At 51.4% G+C, this 24,906-nt stretch overlaps 1 protein-coding gene across 2 annotated transcripts in view; it reads right to left on the bottom strand.

The window, feature by feature from the left end:
- Positions 1 to 24,906, bottom strand: part of SCARF2 (scavenger receptor class F member 2) — a 92,457-nt gene that overhangs the window by 19,699 nt on the left and 47,852 nt on the right. For both annotated transcript variants that reach the window (XM_026661210.2, XM_026661211.2), the window contains exons 7-9: positions 20,925 to 21,028; positions 15,601 to 15,718; positions 648 to 769 (exon numbers count right to left, since the gene is read on the bottom strand). In XM_026661210.2, coding sequence (XP_026516995.1) covers positions 648 to 769; positions 15,601 to 15,718; positions 20,925 to 21,028 — 344 coding nt within the window. The remainder of the gene's footprint in view (positions 1 to 647; positions 770 to 15,600; positions 15,719 to 20,924; positions 21,029 to 24,906) is intronic.

Below are 24,906 nucleotides of genomic sequence, written 5' to 3'. Positions count from 1 at the left end.
TCCCACTGCAAAACTCACTGCTCTCACTGCTACACATGGCCCTGCAACCCCATTGCAAAACTCTCTGCTCTTATTGCCACACACGGCCCTGCACTCTCTTCTTCAGACTGAAACGGAGGCGAAGGGACTTTGCACGGAGTACAGAAGGGGAATACTCCGGAACACACACAACCACACACAGCACAACACAACATAGCACATGCATACTTTACAGCCAGCACCACATACAACCCCATCAGTTTATCCATTGCAACGCAACACAACAAACACACATTACACCTCCTTCAACATATACATACCATGCATTCAGACATCACAACAGCAAATACAGCATAATCTAGTTTTAGAAGGGCACACATTCCACACTTGGGCCCCATAGCAGCTGGAGTCGGGGGGCCAATAGCTCCTTGCAGCAGGACAGTGAAGTTTCCTGTGCCGCACAGGGTGAGCGTACTCTGAGCAGCAGGCAATGGAGTTGGGATTGATACTTGGTTGTTGATTACCGAGGGCCCCTTAGCTGTTGATTTGCTTGTTGCTAGCCTTGGGGGATAGTGGGTTGTCTAGGTTGGAGCCTTCTGCTCCTTCCACCGCTGGGTTAGGGGCTGGAAAACACACACCAGAGCAGTTAATGAGCCCTACCACCTTACCGACAACTTTAGGCAGTTTCTGGCGATGCAGAGGAATTCGGGGGAGTTTCATGCTAATTCGACTGAACCGGCCACACAAGCGCCCTGGCGATTTCTTGCTTGCTGCTGGGTCCTGGTTCCCACTGCAAGAAAATACTGTGCATCAGTCAGAGAGCTGGCAGAGCAGGAGCGGGTGCAGGGGTATGTATAGAGAGCACAACAGTCGCATGCTGAAGCCGTTTTAAACGGGCCAAGCCTGGGCATAGAGCCAATGCTGGGAGCCCCAAAGCGAAGTGCATGGTGAAGGTGGCTTCATTTGTCCCGAGAAGGCCCTAGGTCCCCAGACAGCTGAGCTGAGCAGGGTCCGCACTAGCACAGAATGGGAATGTGGGCACAGCACCACCTCATCCTGGTGCAGGGTCCCCAGGGGGAACCATCGCCAGCGAGGTGCCAGACTAGACATGGGTTTATGATCTTGGCCGTGAGCAGCCCGGGGCTGGACAGTGAGACGTGCGTGTCGGCATCTGCAGTCCCAGTGGCTCAGCCCTGCCCTTGGGCGGTAAATTTAGTCTCAAGTGCGATTCTGACCTGCCGGGTGCCTGAGGCTCAGTAATTCACTGGTCTCTACAAAGCTTGCTAATGGTGCTGGCACCTGTATCCTCAGAGAACAGCCTGCTGGGGGTTATAGGAAATCTCTTCCCACTTGTTCCTCTCTGCCACCACGTCCTCTCTCATTATCCACCGTTCCTGACCTCACATAAGGCCTCCAGCCTCTATGCTCCAATCCAGGCTGGGCTCACAAATCCCATTCAAAGGTACAATTGAATTTCTTATTACTGCACTGACTCTGCCGCAGCTGTGCCATCCTGGAGAGCTGCTTCTCCCACAAACACGTGTGCTCTCCCATTCCACCCCTTGAACATGGGGGGAACTCCCGAAGGCATTCATGCTCTTAGTGGATGTCTAATTCATGTCCTCTTTCAGACCTCTCCTTAACACCTGGCAGTGCTTTGGCTGGGACCACAAAGCCCACCCCTTGGCAGTGCTTTCATTGGGACCACCTGCAGCTGCTGAGGCTACACCTGTATGCCAGTGCATCCCCTTTACCGTCTCCCTCCTGTGCATGCTGTGTCATCATTGGTACCGAAAGCACCCCTGTATTCACACCCTACACACGATTGTCATAATCTTTGTGCAAAATATGTCTTGTGAAGTATCATTTAAAAACGAATGACACACTGATCATCAATCTTGTTGTGTAATGTGTGTACAAAATGCATATTAAGCGTTATGAACATAAGCCAACATTATCACTATAATGCGTTTAGCAGACAAGTCGGGGGTGGGGGTAAACCAGTTTCTCAAAGATGAAGGACAAGTCGACATCTCTAGCCATCAAAGCTGACTGGCAATCACCTGTCAAATGGCCATTCTTTGGCAACGAATCGGGGCAAGAACAGATCCATCAGCATTTTAGCAAACACCACCATGGAACCACTAGACTCCATATCTCCGTCCTCACAAGTGGAATGAACATTATCTAGGAGTAACCCTCAGGAAAATCCATTTTGAGGGGTGGCTGGACTATAAAAGTGAGGGGCAAAAACACCCCATGTTCTCTCTCTCTCACCTAAGAAAACAAAGGAACCAGCCTTTTGACTTTGGGAAGAGATCCTGACCTGAGAACAGAGCTGGTGCTAGGCATAAGCAGATGAAGCAATTGCTAGGGCCCCAAGCAGCTCAAGGGGGCCCACTATTCGCTTTTTATTTATTATTATTGGGGGAAATATTCCTGCTTAGGGGCCCCAATGGGCTAGCACCATCTCTGCCTGAGAACTTGGCCAGCCATGTTGCTGGGACCCTTCGGTAAGGATTTTACCTTGAACCAAGTCTAGCTTGTTAAGTTTTAGCTATTAGGAAGCATTTTATCTTTATTTCTCTTGTAACTATTTCTGACTTGAGTACCTTATTAAGTACCCACTTAAAACCAACTTGTTTTATTTTTAATGGAAACTAATCCAGTGTTGTGTTTAAACTGAACTGTTTTGTCACTCCAGTTAGAGTAGCAAGCCATTGAATCTTGACCCCTTACAAGGGCAATGGACCTTTAATATCTGAATTGTCCAGGAAAGGGCTGGACAGTGCAGAGCACATGTTTTGGGGAAAATTCAGGACTTGGAGTGTGTTGGGGTCACCCTGCTAGTAGTAACCCAGGCTGGTGGAAGTCAGAGTGTGACTGACAGGCTGCTGGGGTCAGATTTGTTGGTCCAGGGCTCTGAATGTCTATGCACAGACATTCAGGGTGTGACCTGCATGTTGTTAGACTGTTTGTGAGCTGCAAAGCATTGGGAGGCACCCAAGGTTGCAGGGCAGGTGGTGACAAAGCCCCTTACTGGTTTGGACTGGGACACTTGCCCAGGCCATGGCTCATGCTATGAGCTCCCAGGGGAAAAAGACTATCTTTGTTTTACTTGTGTGTACAGCACCCATCCCCAAGGGGCACCAGTCCCCTCTAGACACTAGAGCAGTAATAAATCACCGTCATCCTACAGTCTGGTTTTGTGTAGAAAACCCTTTTATCCTCTGTGTCACCGTTCTGGGGCTAACTGCACTCTGCCCCCATCCATGGTCTGCTCTTGGGCCCCCCTTTACGTCTCAGGCCTCCACCTGTCATCTCCCTATGGGTAAGGACCCATGTGCTTCATCCTCCAGATTGGGGTTTTAGGCTGCAGTCCCCATGCAATTCACGGTGACTATCCAAGCAGGTGTGTCCAGTGCCTGCTGTTGTCTTCTCTCCCTGGGTCTATAACAGGGTTACCAATGAGCAACCAGCTTTCCCAGAGCACAGTCCTTTTATTTAGGACAAAAACATTACAGAGGAAACCTATCATAGCACAATACACAGTCTACATGAATGCCAGCTTCCCAGGGGTCACCAATCTTCCACATGGAGACCCTGGCAGGTTCCAGGCCTTCCAACCTGTTCACCAGGGTTGCAATCTCATGTCAATTTGAGGAACCAAATGAGGGACTTGAGTCAGTTCACACACCCCACTTATACCAAAAGTCTGTTCTTTGTCTGCTGGATCTGAGGCAGTCTATGCAATTCCCCCTGGTGCTGGGGTGGGACTTCTCTGGAGTTGTTCACCTGTCTGGGCATTTGCACTAATAACGCCGTCCCCCCACTGATTTTAGCTCCTCCATGAAGCTCTGTAACCCTTCCCCATGGAGGTAGAATACAATTCCTAGTTCCCAAAGACACAGAGAACACTTATAGAGATACATGTGTATGAATAAGCCTGGTGCCCACAGTGCACATCTCAGTATACCGGTCCATGCTTCCAAGATCTCAGATCTGTGTCACTAATAAAAATGTTCTAAAATACAGATTTTAGGAGGGGAAGGATATTCTGGGCAGGTGGGTGGGCAGGCAGGGGTTCCCCTACAGTATTTGCAATCCAAACACAACAGTATGGGACTTCTGCAGGAGACCCACAAAGTGAAGCCAACCAGTCTAGTTTTGGTGTCCAAGCTGAGTGAACAGCAAATCTAACAAATGCAACAATAAAATCACTGCAGATAATGAACTTGCTTCCAAATTGAGGGAAGAGGCAGTGTTTTACCATGAATCTTGTGTCTGATGTTGTATGATTGAAGATGACCATGTATATCATTGTTGCCATCACTGTCGTACAATTGCACTAATTTATGATACAAAGTATATCATGTAAGGTGTCAATGGAAAAGTTACACTCTGTCAAGTATGAGTATCCTGGTTAAATCCATGTATCTTCACTATATCTGAAGTTATGAGTATTGGCTATGTATTTGTATCTCAAATGTGTTTACTCTTGGGGTGACACCCACAAGGTATCCAGTCTCGCCAGCCTTTTGTGAATGGACTATTTAAGCTTGATGGGCCATTAAGAAGAATCAACTCTCTAGATAGCGCTTCCTGAGGATGCCTCAGACAGAAAGGAGCCAATGGCTAACCCTGTGATTCAGCAAAATATGTAAGAGCATGTGATGTGGACATGTGACCTCGGACTCCATTTTTGTCAGTAACTTTCTGTATGCAGGGGCTGTGGGCTTTGTTTGGGACAGTAAATTTCCATGCACATAGCAGAGGATATAAAAGACATCCGAGACATCTCCATTTTGCCTCATTCCTACTCCAATTCTCTGGATTGTGGATTTACAACTAAATAGAGTATTTTGAACTATGGACTGAGGCCCTTCCAATCTTTCAGAAGTTACCAGAGAGACTTTTGCAAACCAGCAGACTGTTCTATCACTGCTATGAACCTGATCTATGAACACTGAAAATCATCTATATGTATATGATTCTTTAACTATTCAATACACTCTTCCTTCTTTTATTAATAAATCTTTAGTTAGTTTCCTAAGGATTGGCTGACAGCATGATATTTGGGTAAGCTCTGAGATACATACTGACCTGGGGGTAAATGTCTGATCCTTTGGGATTGGGATTGGTAGACCCTCAGATATGGTGACTTGGGTTTTCAGTAACATCTCACTATATTAGACAAGTGGCTATTCTCTGACAGGAAGGATGTAAACAAGTATTTACAATTCACCTGTAGGACAGTTTGTAGAGCACGTACGGAATGGAATGGCCTAACCCCATGACCTAGCAAGGGTTTTTCTAGCACAGAATATAAAAAGAGTGGGGGAAATGGTTCTGGTCACTTCTCCTCTCCCACCTCTACTGACGGCAGCAAGATCGTTAGAAAGACAAAGAGCCATCACTGAAGTGGGGGTAGTGGTCCTAGCTGGAAGGTTTTCTAGTTAGTATGGACTGCTGAAAGCTTTTGGGTGAGAAACAATTTTTTGGTTTCAAATCTTATTTAGCTTGTTAAAGTTTAGAAAATACACCTCTACATATCGCGACCCGATATAACACGAATTCGGATATAACGCGGTAAAGCAGTGCTCCTGGGGGGCAGGGCTGCGCACTCCGGTGGATCAAAGCAAGTTCGATATAACGCGGTTTCACCTATAACGTGGTAAGATTTTTTGGCTCCCGAGGACAGCGTTATATCGAGGTAGAGGTGTAGTGTGTGTGTTTATCTTTAATTTCTTTTGTAACCAATTCTGACATTTATGGTTTTATTACTTATAATCCATCTTTCTCCAGTTAATAAACTTGTTTCAGTGTTTTATCTAAACCAGTGTGTTTTAGCTGGAGTGTCTGTGGAATCGTTACTCAGGTTAACAAAGGCTGGGGCATAATAAAAGCCATGCACTGACTCTTCCTCTACAAATCATAACTCTGTTCTTTGCTATAGTTTCAATCAATGTGCCTGGTACTGAAGTTAGGTTTACTGGTCTGTAACCACCAGGATTGCCTCTGGAGCCTTTTTTAAAAACTGGTGTTACATTAGCTATCCTCCAGTCATCTGGTACAGAGGCTGATTTAAGCAATAGGTTACATACCACAGTTGTTAGTTCTGCAATTTCATATCTGAGTTCCTTCAGAATTCCTGGGTGAATACCTTCTGATCCTAGTGACTTATTCATTTATCGATTTGTTCCAAAACCTCCTCCATTGACCCCTCAATCTGGGACAGTTCCTCAGATTTGCCACCTAAAAAGAATGGCTCATGTGTGAAAATCTCCCACAGCCTGTGTTATGCGGGAGGTCAGACTAGGTGATCACAATGGTCCCTCTGACTCTGTAGTTTATGAATCAGTGCTGGGCAGAGCCGGCATGATCTTCAAAGCAGGTCAGGAACCATAAGGTGCCTGTCAATTCCAGGAGAACAGCTTGCTGCATCCATCAGCATCACTGACCACAAGTGTTCAAAAAATCACGAGTTGGGCCCCCCAAATAATGACATTTTTAAAAATAATAAATGTTGGTTCTGTTTCTTTGCTTCTGGTTTCTGAGTCTTCAGGAATCATGTTTTCGAGCTTATTGTGATGCTGGCAGAGCAGGTGCTAGCTCACGCCAAGGCCCCTAGGCCTCAACTGAACAATGACAAAGACACAGCTGGAACCACTCAGGCTCACCTGTGTGTTAGTGCTGTTAAAATATGTATTAGAGTTATACAGGCAAGTCTCATCTTACGTGCATTTAACATGTGCGAATTCAGCTTTGCGTGGTCGGCAAAAACAAACAAAAAAAGAGAAAAATAACATTTTAAATCCTGTACCTTTAGTGCGGGCAATTCCACCCGCCATTATACTCAATGTAATTTTGACGATATGTGATTTTTGCTTTATGTGCTGACAGCGGAATGTAACCCCAGTGTAAGATGAAACTTGCCTGTACACATGTGCTTGGTGTTTAGGCTTTATGTGTATTAATCTCACTTACATCATCTATACCCTGTGTTATGATGTGACATTACATGTTTGCATTGTAATCCTCTACAATTGTGTAAGTCATCATAGAATCATAGAATATCAGGATTGGAAGGGACCGCAGGAGGTCATCTAGTCCAACCCCCTGCTCAAAGGAGGACCAGTCCCCAACTATTTTTTTTATGCCTCCCAGATCCCTAAATAGCACCCTCAAGGATTGAGCTCACAACCCTGGTTTAGCAGACCAATGCTCAAACCACTGAGCTATCCCTCCCCCCCATCAAACAGGAAAGAAGCATTAATCAATGTACAATGCTGGCTTCCTACACAAGGTGTTAGGTCCTGCCCACCAAGAAGGCCCAGAAACCAAATGAGCCATTGTGAAACATCAAAGAACAAAGACTTTGTTAATATTCCTCCTCTCCATTACCCATGAAGAGGAAATGAGTGCATGAACTCAAAGTTAGTTCTGTGTTTGTACTGCACCTAGCACAGTGGAGCCCTGCTCCATGACTGGGACTTCTAGGTGCTATGGGAGTATAAATAAATAACCATAATAACGCTGTGATGTGAATAGGCTGAAAAGTCAAGGAGACACCTAGAAAAGGAAGCACAGAAGACAGGTTGTGTGCTCACTAGAGTTCCCTCTAGTCCTCCCACACTTTCATCAACTACAGGAGCCCACAGTTGATTGCCTTGTGATATGTTGTCATGCCACTATGCTGTCATTAGAGGGTGCTAAACAGTGACACTCCATATTCATCTAGGACAGAGGTCCCCAATCTGTGGAGTGCGCTGCTCTTGGGGGCGTGGAGGAACGTTTGTGGGGTGTTTGCGGGGGTGTGGTTGGGCTCTGTCCTGGCTCTGGTCCCGGGGATTGGCTGCTGGCCCTGCACCCGGGGATCCGTGCCCAGGGCCCTGGCTGCCGACCCCATGCTCTTGGCGCTCTGCCCGGGGCTCTGCTCTTGGCTGCATCTGCCGGCCTTGTGCGTGGGACCCTAGCTACCGGCATCAGCTGCTCCTGCCCCCAGGCTGGGCCCCCTTACCCCTGTTTGCGTCTCCCGCTCCTCGCTGGTGGGATGGTGGGGGGCGGACAGAGGTAAGGCGGGCACAAGATAAAAAGTCTGGGGACCACTGATCTAGGATTTTGCACAGAACATGGGGCAAACCTGCCAAAGTTTAGAATTAGCCACAACCTGAACTCGCCCCACTCACTGTGAAGAGATTCTGCCATTCCACTGCTGTTAGCAGGGGTGCTGCCATTTCCTCCTGGAGCTCTGCACTGGGGAAGCAGCAGGCTGTGCTTTCCAGAGCTAACCCCATCCTGCAATGCGCCAGCACAGCCGCAAAGAGCCAGAGAGCCCAACAAACCCTGGACGAAGGAAACTATTTCGAGACTTTGCCCGAGAAATACTTCTGACAATGAGTCTGTGTTTGTGAAGTGGCTTCTTTTATCTGCACAATAATTAGATGCAGACCACACGTTCTCCAAACCAGATGTACGGTTTTGGAATTTAATTGGCACGACTGCCAAATGGAGGCTTCCTGCAGCAGTCGACAGTATGAGATGCAGCCACACTGCAGGGAGATTTTTTCCACAGCTATTTCAGTTGGAAAGGAGCTGCTACTTCCCTCTTTGCTCCCTCACAGCAGCAGGATAGAGCCTATGGCTGGCCTAGTCGTTTTTACTGATCTGTGCATGAAAGCTAACAACCACCTTCCCAAACGCCACCAAGATAGGTGGATGATACTTTGAGCCATGCCAGTTTTGATGGCCCTGACCAGTCAATCTCACGTGCCCACACTGCAGTCCAAACCCATGCAGGTTAATATGGCTCAGACCCACCTCTCCAAAGGGGATAGGCTCAATGCCAGGCAGAAGACCTCTGTCTGTTTTGTGGACAACCTGAGCATTTTGCTTCATTCTGTCCATGTAAGGCCTGACCTCAATCAGGAAATGCCCCAGCTCCGACAGAGGGATCTAAGCTGGGACAGTTTTCCTCCCCTCATTTGGCCATGCAGAGCCCACATCTGTCCACCAGGGCTTTTGCAGTGTCCAACCAGCAGCCAATACCTTCCCGGATTCCACTTTGTCTACGGCACCCTGCCATGCTGTCCAATCAAGAAGCACTAGTCAATTCCGAAGCCTCTACTGCATGGACTATCTAGCCTTGAATGAGGTCACCATCTGGAATCGATACCCTTCTACTGCTCTTGAGACACTTCGCTCTGCTAAGATCTTTACCAAGCTGGACCTCCATGGAGCTTATAACCTTGTCTGTATTCAGGAATAGGATGAGTGGACGACTGCCTTCCATACACAGTTCGCACATTTTGAGTACTTGGTCATGCCCTTTGGATTGTGCATTGTCCTTGCGATGTTCCAACATTTAATCAAGGATATTCTTAGAGACATGTTAGACCAGATCGTTGTGATCTTCCTTGATGATATCTTCTCTGAGACCCAGGTCCTTCATGACCAATATGTGACCCGGGTCTTGGAAGGGCTCCACCAGAATGCTTAACTAGAGAAGTTTGAATTTGACCAGAGCACAATCAAGTTCTTAGGATACACCATTTTGCCTGAAGGGCTGACTATGGATCCATGTAAGGTATCTGCCATCTCCAAGTGGGCAGCTCCAAGGGACATGCAATAGGTATAATGATTCCTCGGTTTTGCCAACTTTTCCCACCTGGTAGCCCCTATGAAGGTGCTCTTCCAGAAGGGAGAATGATCTGTCTGGTCTCCTGAGGCTCAATTCACCTTTGACCAACTAACAAGAGCTTTCACCATGGTGCCCATCCTTGTCCATACAGATTCCACCCAGCAATTTACTCTGGAGGCCAATACATCAAATTTCATCATTGGAGCCATACTGTTGCAACAAATGGGTCACATAATCAGCTCCACCCACATGCCTTTTATTCACAAAAGTTAACCCTGGCAGAAAGGAACGACAACATTTGGGATAAGAAGCTATTGGTGACCAAGGCAACCACTGAAGAGTGGCGCCACCTCCTGGAAGGAGCCTGGTTCAGGTCCCTACTGGCCACAAGAACTTGGAATATTTCTGTATGGCTCAAAATGTAAATCAGCGTCAGATCTGTTGGTCACTATTTTTTGCCCAATTTGAGTTTGTCATGACTTACTGCCCGGGTGCTAGAAATGGAAAGGTGGATGCCTTGTCCCTCAAGGATGACTATGTCAAATCTCACACAGAACCTCTTTTGAGTCCTTAAACCATCACATTTTGTCAATGGAACAGTGGCAAAGAGCCTAATGTCCATCATTTGGTCCTGGCTGCCTCATGACCCATTTGCTACCCAGATCGACCAGGCTTTGGACAATGCAAATACCCAGCCCGGCTCACATTTCCTCTACCATGGGGAACACATTTATGTCCCTGATCGTCTACCTTGACGCAAAGTCCTGAAACTTTGCCATGATGCACCTCTCAATGGTCACTTTGGCCAAACTAAAACGTGGAGCTTAGTTTCATGGACCTTGTGGTGGCTGGGTAAGCACTCTGTCAAGAAATACATTAGCTTTTGTGATCTTTGCTCCTGAATCAGAAACACACATGTGAAGCCACTCAACCTTCTCCAGACACTGCCCAACCTGTCCTAGCCCTGGTCCACTGTCTCTCTGGACTTCACTATGGATCTGACTCATTCTCGGTAGTGCACAGTGGTTGATCAAGATTGCACATTTTGTTCCTTCCTGCACAGTACCAACCACTTCAGAGACAGTCCATCTCTTTTAGAACATGTCTTCTGGCTCCATGGACTTCCAACTGCCATTGTGTCAGATCGAGGCAATTTATTGCGCACTTCTGGCATGAGTTTTTTAAGCTCCTAAGCAAAGCACTTCTTATCTCATCAGCATACCATCCTCACACTATGGACAGACGGAATGGGCAAATCAGATCCCGGAGCAGGACCTCCCAGTTGTAGCGTTTGTCCCATAGATGCCTCCTGAAAAGTTCAATTCTGGGGTCCCTACTTGGGCCTGGGAGGAAGGTGGGGGTAGTGGCGGAGCTGGGAGAAGCCCAGAGAAGTAGCGAGTGACTCCCCCTAGAGCCCATCCTTTCCCTGTGCCTCCAGCTGGGGGCTCCAATGTCCAGGCAGCTCTGCTACTCAGCTCTGACCCCCACCCTCTGAGTCCACCTTGAACTCCTAGCACTTCCAGCCCCTGCACTCCCCTGCCCAGTTCTGGATTGCAAGTCTCCTGCACTGACCCACCTCTGAGCACCCCCGTCTCCTGCCGGAGTCCAGCACTGGCACCTGCTGGCTCAGAGAATGCTCTGCAGGGGAGGGAAAGGGGCCGTCTGGCAGGGGAGCACAGGTACCATAGCCACCGGCAAAGGCCTTCTGTTTGGCCCACCAGGAATCAGCTGTTCCTTCCTGTTCCAGCTGGGGGCTCCGCTGTAAAGGCGGCCCTGCTACCTGGCTCCAGCTGGCCCTGGGCTCCTTGTGCTCCCTGGCTGCGAGGCAGTCCCTTTCCCTCACCCAGCGGGGAGACTGGGTGGGGCCCGCAGAGGCGGGTCAGCGTGGGAACTGCTGTAGCTGGGAATGAGAAGGGGAGTGCAGGTGCTGGAGCCACCAGGAGCGGAGCTGGAGACAGGCAGCAGAGCTGTCCTTCCATCAGACCCCCATTGGGGAGCAGGACAGAGCAGCTGTCAAACAGGCCAACAGAAGGCCCTTGTGGACTGGACCAGGCTTTCAGGGGACTCTCTAGCTTCCTTGGGGCCTTCTGCTTTTGTCTGGGTTGCAGGTGCCTCGCGCTGCCATGAGTACCAGTGTTGCTTCTTAAATTGTCAACAGGATGACTGGGTCTCCCTGCTGCCTTTTGTAGAATTTGCCTATAACAATTCGGGCCACACCTCTATCCAACACAGCCTGGTTCTTTGCCAACTGTGGCTTCCACCCATGTTTCCACCCAGGGTTACCCATAGTTCCCTTGGTCCCTGCAGTGGCAGATCTGGTCACGCAGCAGGAACTCAGGGAGCAGCTGGAAGCTGCCAGAGACCTACACGTGCTGCCCAAGGGTGAGATTTCATGGCACTTGTAACAGCACGAGTTTGACCCTGGTGTCATGTCCAAATTCTAGGAAGGTAATTATGTTCTTCCGACCTACATTTCCCTGAGCTTCTGCTTGGCAGTGCTATCTCTGACTCCCAGGGCCTCTTTGCAGTGCATTGTTAGATGGACTTTCTGCCCAGAGGTGGCTGCACCCCCCCCGGTCCCCCTGCACTAGAGGACGGCTGCACTGGCAGATGGCAATGCCCTGGGGATTGGGCCCAAGCCAGGGGAGTGAAGGCTGCTCAGAGTGGCCATTACTAAAAACCTGTTTGCAATTACCCAGAGTTTTCAGAAATCTTCGCCTTTTTGGTTGAAATTTTCCAGGCTCAGCCTGTGTCTGAGATCCAAAATGTTTGGAAAGTGTCTGCAAAAGTAGTTCAGACGTTGCAGAGAATGAGGGAAAATGCACTCCCCTGCGGTGGAAACATTGTACGTTGATTTTAACCAGCTTTGCTGTAGAAATGGGTGGGAGTGCACCGACTGGGGGCCCTGGCCGAGCAGCAGAGGAGGGGAGGGGGAGGGGTGGCGAGAGACCGGGCTGAGCAGAATGGAAGGAGGAGGGGGGTGAGGGGCTAGAGTGCTCCCATTCGAGTTGGGTTTTTGTCATGGATTCGCACATTCCAAGGCCAGAAGTGCCCACCCTGCTCTAGTCTGACCTCCTGGGTTTACAGGGCAGAGAACCCACCCAGGGATTCTAGCCCAATAACTTCTAGTTGAACCAGAGCAGATCTTTAGAAAGAGACCCCCAGTCCTGACTGAAGGGCTCCCAGTTATAGACAATCCCCCATGTCCCAATCTCCCAGAGGCTACTTCCCCTCACTGTTAAAAATCTGTGCCGTGTTTCTAGTCTGAATTTGCCTAGCATTCGCTCCCAGCCGGCGGATCCCATTCTGCCTTGTCCGCCGGATTAACGAGCTCCTATGCCAGCTCTTGTCTCCCTGTGTGAACTGGCCACTTGACGGATCTCCGAGCATTTGGCAATCACGCAGTGCAGTGCCCATCGCATAGATTTCTCATTGATCTGGTTCTGTGCCCTTTACCGGTGGCTGCTTTGTGGGATAGCTAAGGAAAGAGCACATTCACCTCCTTGGTTCCTTGGATGATGGGCAAGGCGCCATTTCCATCCAGGTCGGGGAACACCTTGGTCTGGTTAAAGGGATCTTCCCTCTGCTTGCGATGCTGCATTTTCCCCTTCCTGCCCCAAAATGCCCCCTTGGCCTAGGGCATGAGCCAGAGGCTGAGAGCACTTGTATAGGGAGGATCTCAAAGCACTTTACAACCACTATTGCATGGTGCCTTATCATGCCCTGCAGGGACTTTGCCCCAGTCTGCAGATGGCGATGCTGAGAGACAGAGCAGCGATGAGACCAGTAGCATAAACCTGGGTAAACAGTTTATCCGCTTCTTTTCTTGGAAAGGGGAGTTTAGTTTAGGTTTATTTACCCACTTTTTTTTTCTTTTTTACCACTCCACCACTGGATGAGACCCCTCTAAGGTCACAGAGTCAGTGTTGGGCCCAGGCTCAGCCCCTGATCCCCAGCGCTGCGCTTTGACCACCAGACCGTCCATCTCGGAACATGCTCTGGAAGAGTCGGACACATGCCGTTTCTGCCACGTCCCTGCCTGTCTGGTGTACGCTGAGGAGCGCACGCCCACGTGTATCCCGAGGGGCGGTCAGAATCGCTCGATGATCTACCGTGTCAATAAAATGAGAGACTGAGCCAAGAGCTGTGACTAGGGACGGAAGGTAACGCAGGCTCACGGTGCTCTGGCAGAGCCTGACCTGAGTGCTGACCTCAGTGGCTGCAATCTCCATTGAGCTCCTGCAGGCATGAGGGGGTCAGGCTTCCCCTTGGGGTCACTGGCAAGAGGCTGATTGGCACTCCCCAGTGCATGGCTGGGCCCATCTAGGGGATGGTGGGAGGAGCAGAGGCTGAGGTCAGGCGCGCACACGCGTTGATATGGCCACGCTGAGTGCAGTTTTCCCATGGAGATGCCAGGGGCCAGGGCAGTAGAGCAGGGGGCTCAGAACCTGCTCCCCACTCAGGGGCATGGGTACAGCAGTGAGGACATGGTGGCCGGGCAGGCTCCCAGACCGCACTCCAGCAGGACCAGTTCTTTGCCACTTTTCCTTTTCAGGCAGGAAGATAAATGCTGACCTGCAGGGAGGTGACCTTCAGGGTGGGGATTTAAATGGGCCTGTCAGAGCCTGGCACTTTGGGGCCCAGGCACGCTGCACAAGGAGAGGGATCGGGACGCTTGCTAATGGGGCCATGGGTACAGCTGGCCCAGCAGCTGCTCCGCAGGGACACAGAGGCAACAACGGCCCATTGTTACTGCTGGAAACTCTACGCCTGCCCTCCCTGGCATCAGTGAACTCAGCCCATGCGTAGTAGTAACAGATCCTTGAGAGCTCAGCTTCCCCATTGTACCTCCCTGCCCTTTGCTCAGCAGCTGCACCCAAGGGGCAGTCTAAGGGAGCATCTACACTGCAACAGACATAGAATCCCAAACCTAGGCCTGGCAGGAACCTCGAGGGGTCACCTTGTCCAGTGCTGAGGCAGGACCAAGTAAACCTAGAACATCCCTGACAAGTGTTTGTCCAACCTGGTCTTAAAAACCTTCAAGGACAGGGATTCCACAACCTCCCTTGGAAACCTAGTCCAGAGCTTAATGATCCCTTTAGTTAGACAAGATTTCCTAATATCTAACCTAAATCTCCCTCGCTGCAGATGAAGCCCATTACTTCTCGTCCTGCCATCAGGGGACATAGACAACAATCCATCATCATCCTCTTTATAGCAGCCCGCAACATATTTGAAAACTGTTGTCAGCCTCCCCACCTCAGTCTTCTTCTAACCTTTCCACCTGCGTCAGTCTTTTTTTTAACCTTTCCACCTGCGTCAGGTTTTGTAAACTTTGGGACGTTTTTGTCGCTCTCCGCTGGAGTCTCTCCAATTTGGCCACCTCTTTCCTGACCGAGCCAGCACTAAAGCAGAGGATAGCCACACCTGGATGAGCGGCGGGGAGGGGGTGGGGGGGCTAGCTGGCCGGGTGCGATCCTGTCTAAGATCCTAGCTATGTACTCAGGAAAGCTCACCCCTCCCGCTGCTAGCTCTGCCATGGCTACTGTGCGGCGAATGGCACCTCCAGCTCCAGTGTAGACATACCTTAAGCCATCCTCGGAGCTGGCTGCTGCTCAGTTTGTAAGGAGTGCGTGACCTTTGCCAGGGGTGAGGGAGAGGACATTCTAGGATCTCTCTCCCGGGGGGGATTAATCTAGGATAGCCTCTCCTGGGGAAGATTCTAGGATAGTGTCTCCTGGGGGAGTTTTCAGGCTATGGATGGTTTCCAAAACTTGAAGGAAATTTTTAATTTTTTTTCTCAAATGTTTCCATCCAAAACCTGAAAAGCGCCATGGCAGATTCCAGCGGAAGAGAACATGTTGCTTCACTGGACAGGCTCGGTGGCTGGGAGCCCGGCAGCTCCGGGATGGACGGCAGCGGCTCCAGGAAGGCCGCACGCTGGGCTCTCACGGTTGAGGCAAAGGCACACAGACACTTACCCCTGAGCTTCCTCCTTCTTGCGACAGACACAGCAGCAGCAGAGCAGCGAGAGGAGGAGGATGAGCAGCAAAGCCAGCAGGGCCCCCGCTGCGATCACCCCCATCCGCTGATTGGCCTCTGAAAAGACACACAAGGCACTCCATTAACGCACTACCCTGGGGATGGGTGGAGAGCCAGCAGTCCATCCCAGTCATGTCCCAGATCCTATGGGCTGGCCAGTCGGAGTGGGGAAAGAGGGAGGGAAGGCACCTCCCCTGTTTCCTGCCCCTCCCCGCCAAACGCTTCAACACAGGCCACTCAGACGCCCTCACTGAGTCCAATCACCAGCACCCCCACCAAGCAGAGACCATGATAAAATCTCTCCCCAAATCTCCCCTTTGGGGGTGACAGTTCCTGAACTGTGTTGTGGCTCATCTCTGAATCCTCTGCATTTAGTCAACCTGTTTTTGAATGTTGACACCAGAACTGGATGCAGTGTTCAGTCATGGTCTCATCTAACCCATATGTCACCTCCCTGCTCCTACCCAAGCTTCCCTGAGAGTTCATAGGGCTGCCCCTAAGATCTGGGGATTGTCAGCAGAAGGACAGTAGTCAACACGTGTTTTTGAATGAGATTATGCAGACAAGGTTAAAGGGAGAAGGGGAGGCGACAACGAAGAGCTCTGGGGGACCCTCTGTGAAACCTGGGCAGGTAAGAAGAGGATCCTCCATCTGAAACCTTGACAGAGTGATGAGAAAGGGAGGAGGGGACCTGGGAGAGGCAAGAGGCTCCGAACCCGAGGGGCGCACCATTCCAAGAAGAGCAGCCTGGTTGATGGCATGGAAGGTGGCTGGCAGGTTGAGGGGGATGGAGCACTGGCTCTGGGTTTGGCCAGAGAGCAGTTTTAGTGGTGCACAGAGGGAGGATGCTGGATTGAAGATGGCATTGGAGGAGAGGAACTCCAAGCAGCAGGTTCAATGAGTTTCGAGATAAAAGGGAGACAGGAGACGGGGTGGCACTGGAGAGAAAGCATCTGGCACATTTCATGGGTCCCACAGGAAGACGAATAACTTTAAACCATCTGTGTAACCAGAGACGCAGGCATGAGCGGTGCTCCCGCTGTGCAATGAGGCTGGCGCTGCTGTCTGCACCGTACGGACTGGAATTTCCTGGCCCTGCAGGATTTCAGCTGGAGCGTTCCATGCATTTCACTTCCTAACGCCACAGAAGAGTCTCCAATCTAGTGGCTGCTGCCGGGCGTGGCTGTGATGTGGTGGGCCTGATTCCTGGGGAAGGCCTCACCACGCTTTGGGTGGATCCTGCTGGGGAGGAAGGAGGATGAAGGTGGAGCCAGCCAGGAGCCAGTTCCACTGCTGGCTCCCAAGGGGCCTTTCCAGCTGCAGGGAAGAGCCGGAGAGCAGCAATTCTCCAGCCATGGCCCTCACATTGGGGCTGGGGCTATGCAGAAAGACAGGAATCTCCCAGCCACTGGTGCAGGGGAGGCAGAATGTGGCTCTGCCGCCCTGGGCTAGCAGATCCCTGACACTCTGTGCGTAATGGTGCACTGTTCCTGCTCCTACGCTTCTCTCTGATGGTGTTCAGACTGGGCTCTGATGCTGCTCAACCCACGGCCGTCTTGATCTCTTGTCTCGGGTTCCCCAGTGTTGCTTGCAAGGCGGCTCAGCCAGGCTTCTTGGTCACTACCCCTTGGAGCATGGCCTCTCTCATCATTCTCTGGGGGTCCATCACGGGTTCCCCGTGCCTGAGCAAAAGTGAGATCTGGAGCCGTCTGGCCCAGCAGGGCTCAGTCCAACTGTGGCTTCTTTCAGTCTCCAAAGGGACTCTCACATGGGGCTTGAGGGAGACAGAAAAGCAGATCAGAGCAGGGAGCTGGAGCCAGAGGGCCCAGGTGACCAACAATGAGGATTTTCCAGCTTCCCGCCCCTGTGCAAGGAACCGCTCTGTGCAAATTCCAGACAGGATGGTCTGTGCCAACCACTGGACTGACCGGAGTTCCCCGGGGGAGACAGCAAACAGAGCTGCTATCTCAGAGATGGGAACAACCTGCCGATGGGAATGAGGGGGTGAGTAGGGCATTTGCTGGCAGAGCAGCACGGGGCCCGGCAACACCGAGGCCAATGGAGTCGCTAGACTGAACCTGGCGACTCTGGGAGAGGAGAGAGCAGGACACCCAGCCCGTGAGGAACTGGAGCTCAGCCCTGAGCCGTGAGGCCTCTCGGACAGCCAGCTGCACTCCCCCACACGTGCCGGCCCAAGCTGCCAGGAAAGAGGAACCACGGCCTACTGGCTCCTGGCATCCCCCATTCCTCACACCGGTGCCTGGATTTCACAGCTGGATGTGGGGGCTCAGGCAGGCCGCATGCCTCATCCCACGTCCCAGAGAGAATCAAAGGGAACGGCTCAGAGCTTGGCACAGCTGGCAGCCTCTGGCATGCAGAGCAGAGCAAGCAGCACCCCAGCGAGCTTGACTCCTCTAAAGGTGCCAGCATCCAGCACAAGGGGGCTGACCCCGAGCCCAGCCCCAAGCTCTCTGTGCAGAGGGCCAGGGGCCAGGAAGCCCCCTCCTGCCAGGGGATGCTCCTGCCTATCACACTCCTAATGGATTCAGTGCTGATGACAGGCAAAGTGCTGCACAAGGCACAAATAAAGAGGCCCCTGGTTAAAACTCAGCCAGCAGGTGACAGAGCAGGCTGGGGGACACAGGACAGTCTAGTCCCCTGCTCTCGCAGGCAGCACATCATAGACTCCCATTCGTAAACTTATCAAGCTCCATCTCAAAACCAAGTCAGTTTGCCCCACTCCTGGTGGGAGTCCCAGAACCCCGCTCCTCCCATAGTTAGAAACCTTCTAGTTTCCAGCCTCAATTTACCTGTGGCCAGTTTATCCCCATTTGTTCTTGGGCCAACACTGTCCTTTAGCTTCACTAGCTCTTCCCTCCCCCTGGTGTTTACCCCCCCCCACGTATTTACAAGAGCACTCAGATCCCCTCTCAGCCTGTGTTTTGCTAGGCTACACAACCAAACTCTTGTAGTCTCTTCTCATGTGCTAGGGGCTCCCTTCCCCTGCTCTGCCTCTGCTTCAGTTTGAATTCATCTCTCTTGAACGTGGCTTGTACCCCGTATTCCAGATGAGCTCTTCCCAGTGCCTTGTGCAATGGCGTTCATACCTCTAGGGGCAACTCCTCGCCTGATACATCCTATATCAGAGGGGGAGCCGTGTTAGTCTGGATCTGTAAAAAGCAACAGAGAGTCCTGTGGCACCTTGAAGACTAACAGATGTATTGGAGTATAAGCTTTCGTGGATCCATGCATCTGATGAAGTGGGCATTCACCCATGAAAGCTTATGCTCCAATACATCTGTTAGTCTTCAAGGTGCCACAGGACTCTCTGTTGCTTGATACATCCTAGAATTTCATCTGCCTTTTGCGCAGCCACATCACACTGGTGGCTCAGAGCCAGCCTGTGATGAATGAATGCACCCAGCTCTTTCGCGTTCTCTGTCGATGCCAACTGATAAGACCTCAGTTGACAGCAAAAATTCTTGTTACTAGTCCCTATGTGCACAAACGTGCACTTTATACTATTGAATTTCATCCCATTTCTACTACTCCAGTCCTCTAGGTCATCCAGTGCTCCCTGTATAATATTCCAGTTCTCTCCTGGCGCTTCCCAGTGTGCACACCTGTGCGGCGCAGAAGCAGGTGTGGAGGAGCAGAGCAGGGCACGGCACAAGGGAGGATGGTGGGAAAGGGCAGGGTCATGACAATTTGCTAACGTTGGGCAGGGCTGGCAGGGTGGGACAGGACGGCTCCATGGTGCAAGATGGGGGTATATGAACTGCCAGGGTGAGCCCATGCACGTGGCTTTCACTTCTGGTCACCCCTTCACTAGACAATTAAATAGTGTTTAAAGCTGATTTGTAACAGGCAGGTCGAGGTCAGGTGACACCAGGCAGCCAGACACAGCCATGGCACAGTCAGCATCATGCACACTAGTTGTGGATCCAAGCAGGGTCCACACATGCCCTGACCACTCGGCAGCATGTCCCACGGCTCCGCTGTTAAACACGTGTCAGTAAAACACCACTCCCTTGCTTAGCGAGGATGAACCGCTGTAGGTCTGAGTTCATGCTACAATACCCCCAGAGTCTGGCATAACCGGTCATTTCAATCACAGCAGATCCAGGACTAGGATAGCAGGTGCTTTGCAGGTCAGGACTGAGAGGTATTGAGAGTTGTGTGCATGGGAGGGAATAGAACTGGCCGAGCAGGAGGGCTGTAGGTCGGGATTGAGGGGCATCAGCAGAGCTCTGTGCATGTCTGAGGGTGCGCCCAGGACCAGAACAGCAGGGCACTGTGGCTTGAGATCTATGGGCAATGGTGGAACAATTGGGGAGAAGCTGCTGCAAAGCCAGGCTTAGTCCATACTGTTTATACACAATGCAATTAGACTGTTCCCTACATGAAAACTTCCTGTTGCTGTGGTCACTGCACACACCCCGGCAGCCTAAGCTGATAACATCTTCACTGCTGCTGGTCCTAACAGACTCGAAGCATCAGCAGGAAAGCGAGTCTAACACACTAAATGCATTCAAGAATCTATCGCTGCACCTGCTTCCTTGTCCGCCTGATTGTAGATCCTGGATCAGGCTCAACAGGCGACTCTCTGTCTCCACCAGAGCTGCGGCACCCTGCACCAGCTTGTCCTGGTTTCCTCCCCACACGGTGACGGTGGGGCAGCTTTGCAGACAATAAATCACGTGGTGGAAGAGTGCCCAACCTGACATCTGGAGAGCGGCCTACAATGCCTAGCCTCCCTGGACACAGTGGCCATCCTCTGGTTATGGAACCTGGACAATAGCCCTGAGGTCTGCACAGGAGAGAGACTGAAGGCCCTGGGGCGTGCCCCGTACTGGAAGTGTGCCGGAGCTCAGGCTGTGGCTCTAAGATGCACATACAGTGCTCGTCTGGTGCAGTGAGAACCTACCTGATCCAAGCCAACCAGTGGGGGGGGGGGGGGGGGGGGGGGGGCCCCCCCGGGCCGGGGGGGGGGGGGGGGGGGGGGGGCGGGGGGGCTCTCCTGGACAGCAGGTGGAGGAAGAGTTGGGGAACATCTCAATTATGTCTGGGGCAAGTGGGCCTGGCTCCTCTTAGCAACAGGATTGGGTGCAGTGGGTAAGGGCGGCTGGAGTGCCTGGGGAGAGAAGCACCGGGATAGCTGAAAGCCCCACCCCCACAGCTCCTATTTTCTAGATAATATAGCAGAAAGGGGCCCTGCTCGCCCCCATCCGACTCCACACCCAGACACAACTGCTGCACTCACCCATGTGGCAGGCTCCAGTCAGGGGGTCACATGTGTCATCATGGCAGCTGCAGGACTTGGCGCAGTTGACTCCGTACTGACCAGCTGGGCATGTCAGGTTACAGCTGGAGAGGGGAGAGAGAGTCCCACATCAGCAGTTCTGAGCCCCCCACTGGGCTCCCCACAGCCCCCTGGAGCCGTAACACCTGCCCTGGATCTCCGCCTGGGGGTGGAGCTGCGCTGGGAGGAAACTCCCGTATCCTGGTGGCTCAAATGACGTGTGCGGAACAAAGAAGTGGAGCTGCTCAGGGCTTCCCAGGAGCCCCAGCCATTCCCCCACTCCCCATTCCAGGCTTGAGCTGCGGGCTGGAAGGGACAGAGGGAGGAGCTATATGGTCACCACCGGCCAGACACACAAGCGTCTGCAGCAGCCTGGGGCAGGGGAGCAGAGGGCCACAGCCATGGAGGTTAGAGATGGGAAAGCCCTGCTAACTTCTGTGGCACCCACCCTGGGGGCCAATGAAGGAATAGCCCAGGGTAAATGAGGAATGGGAATACAGGCCTGGACTGAGATCCCAGCTCCTGCCACAATCGCTGGCATGGGCCAAGCCCACAGGCCACAACCCAACAGCCCTTAACATCTGGCATTTATCCACCAGAAGCTGTGCTCTGGACCCCTGCAGCAGTCCATGATGCCATCAGCACCCAAGGGACCATGGCTCCCCACGCTGTCCCAGGGGGCAGGACACCATCTGCCCTGGGAAGGAGCAGACACTTGAGGGCTGGAGCTGGGGCGTTGGCAGGTAGCTTCCATTGCCACTCCAGCCTGCAGCAACCACGTACCTCCCTCTAGCGGGAGATGATGGGGCTTTCCTGGGCTAGGGCTCTCTTAGACCAGTCGCTGGTGCTGGAAGAGCAAAGTGGGCAATGAGCCAGAAATAAGAGAAAAAGCATCACTCTGCAGGGCCTGGGACTGCATGGTCCCTCAGGGTGTTTCCCAATGCTTGGTCCTGCCTGTTCGTGCTGGGACGCCGTCACGTCCCTCAGGCGGCCAGGTCATGATGACCTGGGATCCTAGTTTTCCGTGATAAAAAACCCCAAATTCTCCTATAAAAAACCATAAAAATCTGTTTTTCTGTGATTAAAATGAAATGCTGAACTTTAGTTTTCCTAGCCACAATATATACAGTATCAGCTGAACGCGTTTTATTGATATATTTACAATTTTTAAGCAAGTTTGAAGCCTACCAGTGACACCAATCATTATAATACAATAAAATAGAATTGCAATTTGTATTTCTTCCAGATTCCAAATACTTCTGTCTGTAGTCTATATTTTCAGATTTTTTTTAAATGCACAAAAAATAAAGTGAAAATTGCTTTTATATTAACATTACTCACTTTCTGAGTTAGTCCTGGAGGCTGAAGTGAAATTTGAGATGCATTAAAACACGAACCCCTATATGCCATTGAGTAACCTCTCTACGCCGGAAACAGTTTATTGGAGTCTGTTTAGCGATGTAAATTTAATGGGCATTCAAAAATCAACCACAAGAGGGGGAGGTTGCGCACATTGAAGAAGTGACACTGGTACTTTCATTAAAATTTAGTTAATGGTTAATATATGTGTTTATTTTTTCACAAAAGGTAGAAACTAAAGGTTCTCTGTAAAAATGCAAATTCTGGGTTTTTCTGTGGCAAACGGATTTCTAGGATCCCTGCTGATGACACAAAGTTTGCTCTGGGATTTGGCCTAAACTGCCCCTTTCTCACTTTCATCTCATTTCTATTATAGGCTGACCCTCTCAGAGCAGCCTGTATGCCCCCGCTGTGCCCTCAGCTATGCCACCTGCTGAGTGGTATCCTGCCCCTGTAGGAACTACTCATTCATAGCTCGCTGTTTAATCTCCCCTCACAAATCGCCAGCTTTCTGGTCCTTCCTTGCTTTCTTCTGAGCTTCCTCCAGCCTTCAGGGTTGTTCTGGTAACCAAGTGCCAGCACTGAAGATAAAGTGCCAGGTGCAGTCACCCCGGAGTCTCACACAGCCAACCCCCCCCCCCACACACACACCCCACTGTGCAGCCCCAAATCACACGAGCCCTGCTTGCTGAACAGCTCCCAGTTTACTGATCCCCTGCCAATGCACGAATGTGCTGGTTACTGTCACTGCTGATCATGACCGAAGGTGCTGTGAGAATGGAGTTCACACAGATCCCTGCCTCACTCTACTAGGCACCAGCCCCCAGCCTGGGGCATCACAGCTCTCCAGAACTAGGACCGCAGCAGCGGGATGGGCTGCACAGCTGAGCAATGTGCAGCTGAGGCAGGAGACCAGTGAGTGTGTAGAAGGGGGTCCAAGGGGGGCACAGGCAGGGGTACGTAGGGGGCTGTGGTGAGGGGAAAGGGTTGCAGGGGGCTAGGGCTGTGGGGGACGCAGGGAGGAATGTGCAGGGGGCTGAGGAGGGGGGTGCAGCTGGTGCATGGGAGACAGACTCTAGGTGGGGGGCTGGGTGCAAGGGGGGCAGTCCCTGGGTGGGGGCTGGCTGCCAGCGAGGGCAGTCCTGGCTGGGGACGTTCTGCCCTTGACAAGGCCCCCTGTCCCTGCAGGGCAGGCAGATGTGCCAGCCCAGCGTTGGGGGTTCCTGGGTGCTGGGGGGATAATCGCTGTGGGGTTGGGTGAAGGGGGCATTCCCGGCCTGGAGGGGCAGTCCCCAGCTGGGCTCCCAGGCTCCACAGCTGCGCTGTCCAGACGCTCAGCCCAGTGTTGAAAGGAAAGGTACCAGCTCGGTTTGAACCCTAGTGCTGTCATATAACACACACAAAACAGGCTTTCTTCTGTAGATACACAGGTAGTATATCTATTGTGTGGATGCAGCCCACATAACACATAGAGAGCTGCATAGGCAGCCCACAATGGTAAATAGGGCGAGAACAACTGCTTCAGAGGAAGGAAATAAAAGACAACAATCGCAGAATACGGGGGGGAAGAGGGGCGGGAGAAATCCCTTCCTGAACCCTGCTGGTTGGGGCTGAAACCCTGAAGCATGAGCTTTAGGAACATAATAAGGCATGCTGAGCCCTGCCCCCCACCATCACAAGCAACCCCATCATACAATCCCACTCCTACATTTGTCCAGCTCTCTCTTAAACCAAGTAAGTTGTTTGTCCCCCACTGTTCCTTGTGGGAGGCTGTTCCAGAACCTCACCCCTCTGATGGTCAGAAACCTTCTTCTAATTTCCAGCCTGAATTTGGCCCTGGCTGGTTTATCGCCATTTGTTCTTGTGCCAATACTGACCTTTAGCTTCGATAGCTCTTCTCTCCTCCTGGTGTTTACCCCCCGACGTATTTATCGGGAGCAGTCAGGTCCCTTCTCAGCCTTCATTTTGCTAGGCTAAATAAAAGCAAAGCTCTTCCAGTCTCCTCCACTCCCTTCATCATCCTACTAGATCTTCTCTGCTCCTGTTTCAATTTGAATTCATCGTTCTCAAACACAGGTGACCAGAGATGTAAAGAGTATTTCAGAGGAGGTCTTACCCATGCTTTGTACAGTGGTATTAATACTTCCCTCTCTCTGCTGGAAATGCCGCGCCTGATCGAGCGTTGTGAACGTTCTGTTCCCATATGTCCAAGTTCCTGGAGTGCTCACTAAAGCGCTGGGGGCATTCAGGGAGCTGGGGCCACAACATGTGGGCTGGACCCACGGCTCCTTGGCTGATAAAATCTGGTGGGGAGACCCAGTGTTGGCTTTGTCATCTGTTGAGCTGGCCAATGTCTCCCCTTAGGTCTGCCTCCAGCCATGCAATTAAGCATGTAAGGAATCCCACTGAAGTCAATGGGACTAGTCAACCCATTCTCAGCATACTCCTGCCTTTGGAAATGGTTTGGTGATTGCTCAACTGGGGCCACAGTGATGAAACAAACCCAATTTTTTCAATCTTCCCTCATAGGTCATGTTTTTTAGACCTTTAATCATTTTTGTTGCTTTTCTCTGGACTTTCTCCA

Source organism: Terrapene carolina, unplaced genomic scaffold (genome assembly GCF_002925995.2).
Source record: "Terrapene carolina triunguis isolate 2854851 unplaced genomic scaffold, T_m_triunguis-2.0 Scaffold951, whole genome shotgun sequence".
NCBI lineage: Eukaryota > Metazoa > Chordata > Testudines > Emydidae > Terrapene > Terrapene triunguis.
The sequence above is the reverse complement of the archived record's forward strand: the minus strand, read 5'-3'. Positions and strand labels throughout refer to the sequence as shown.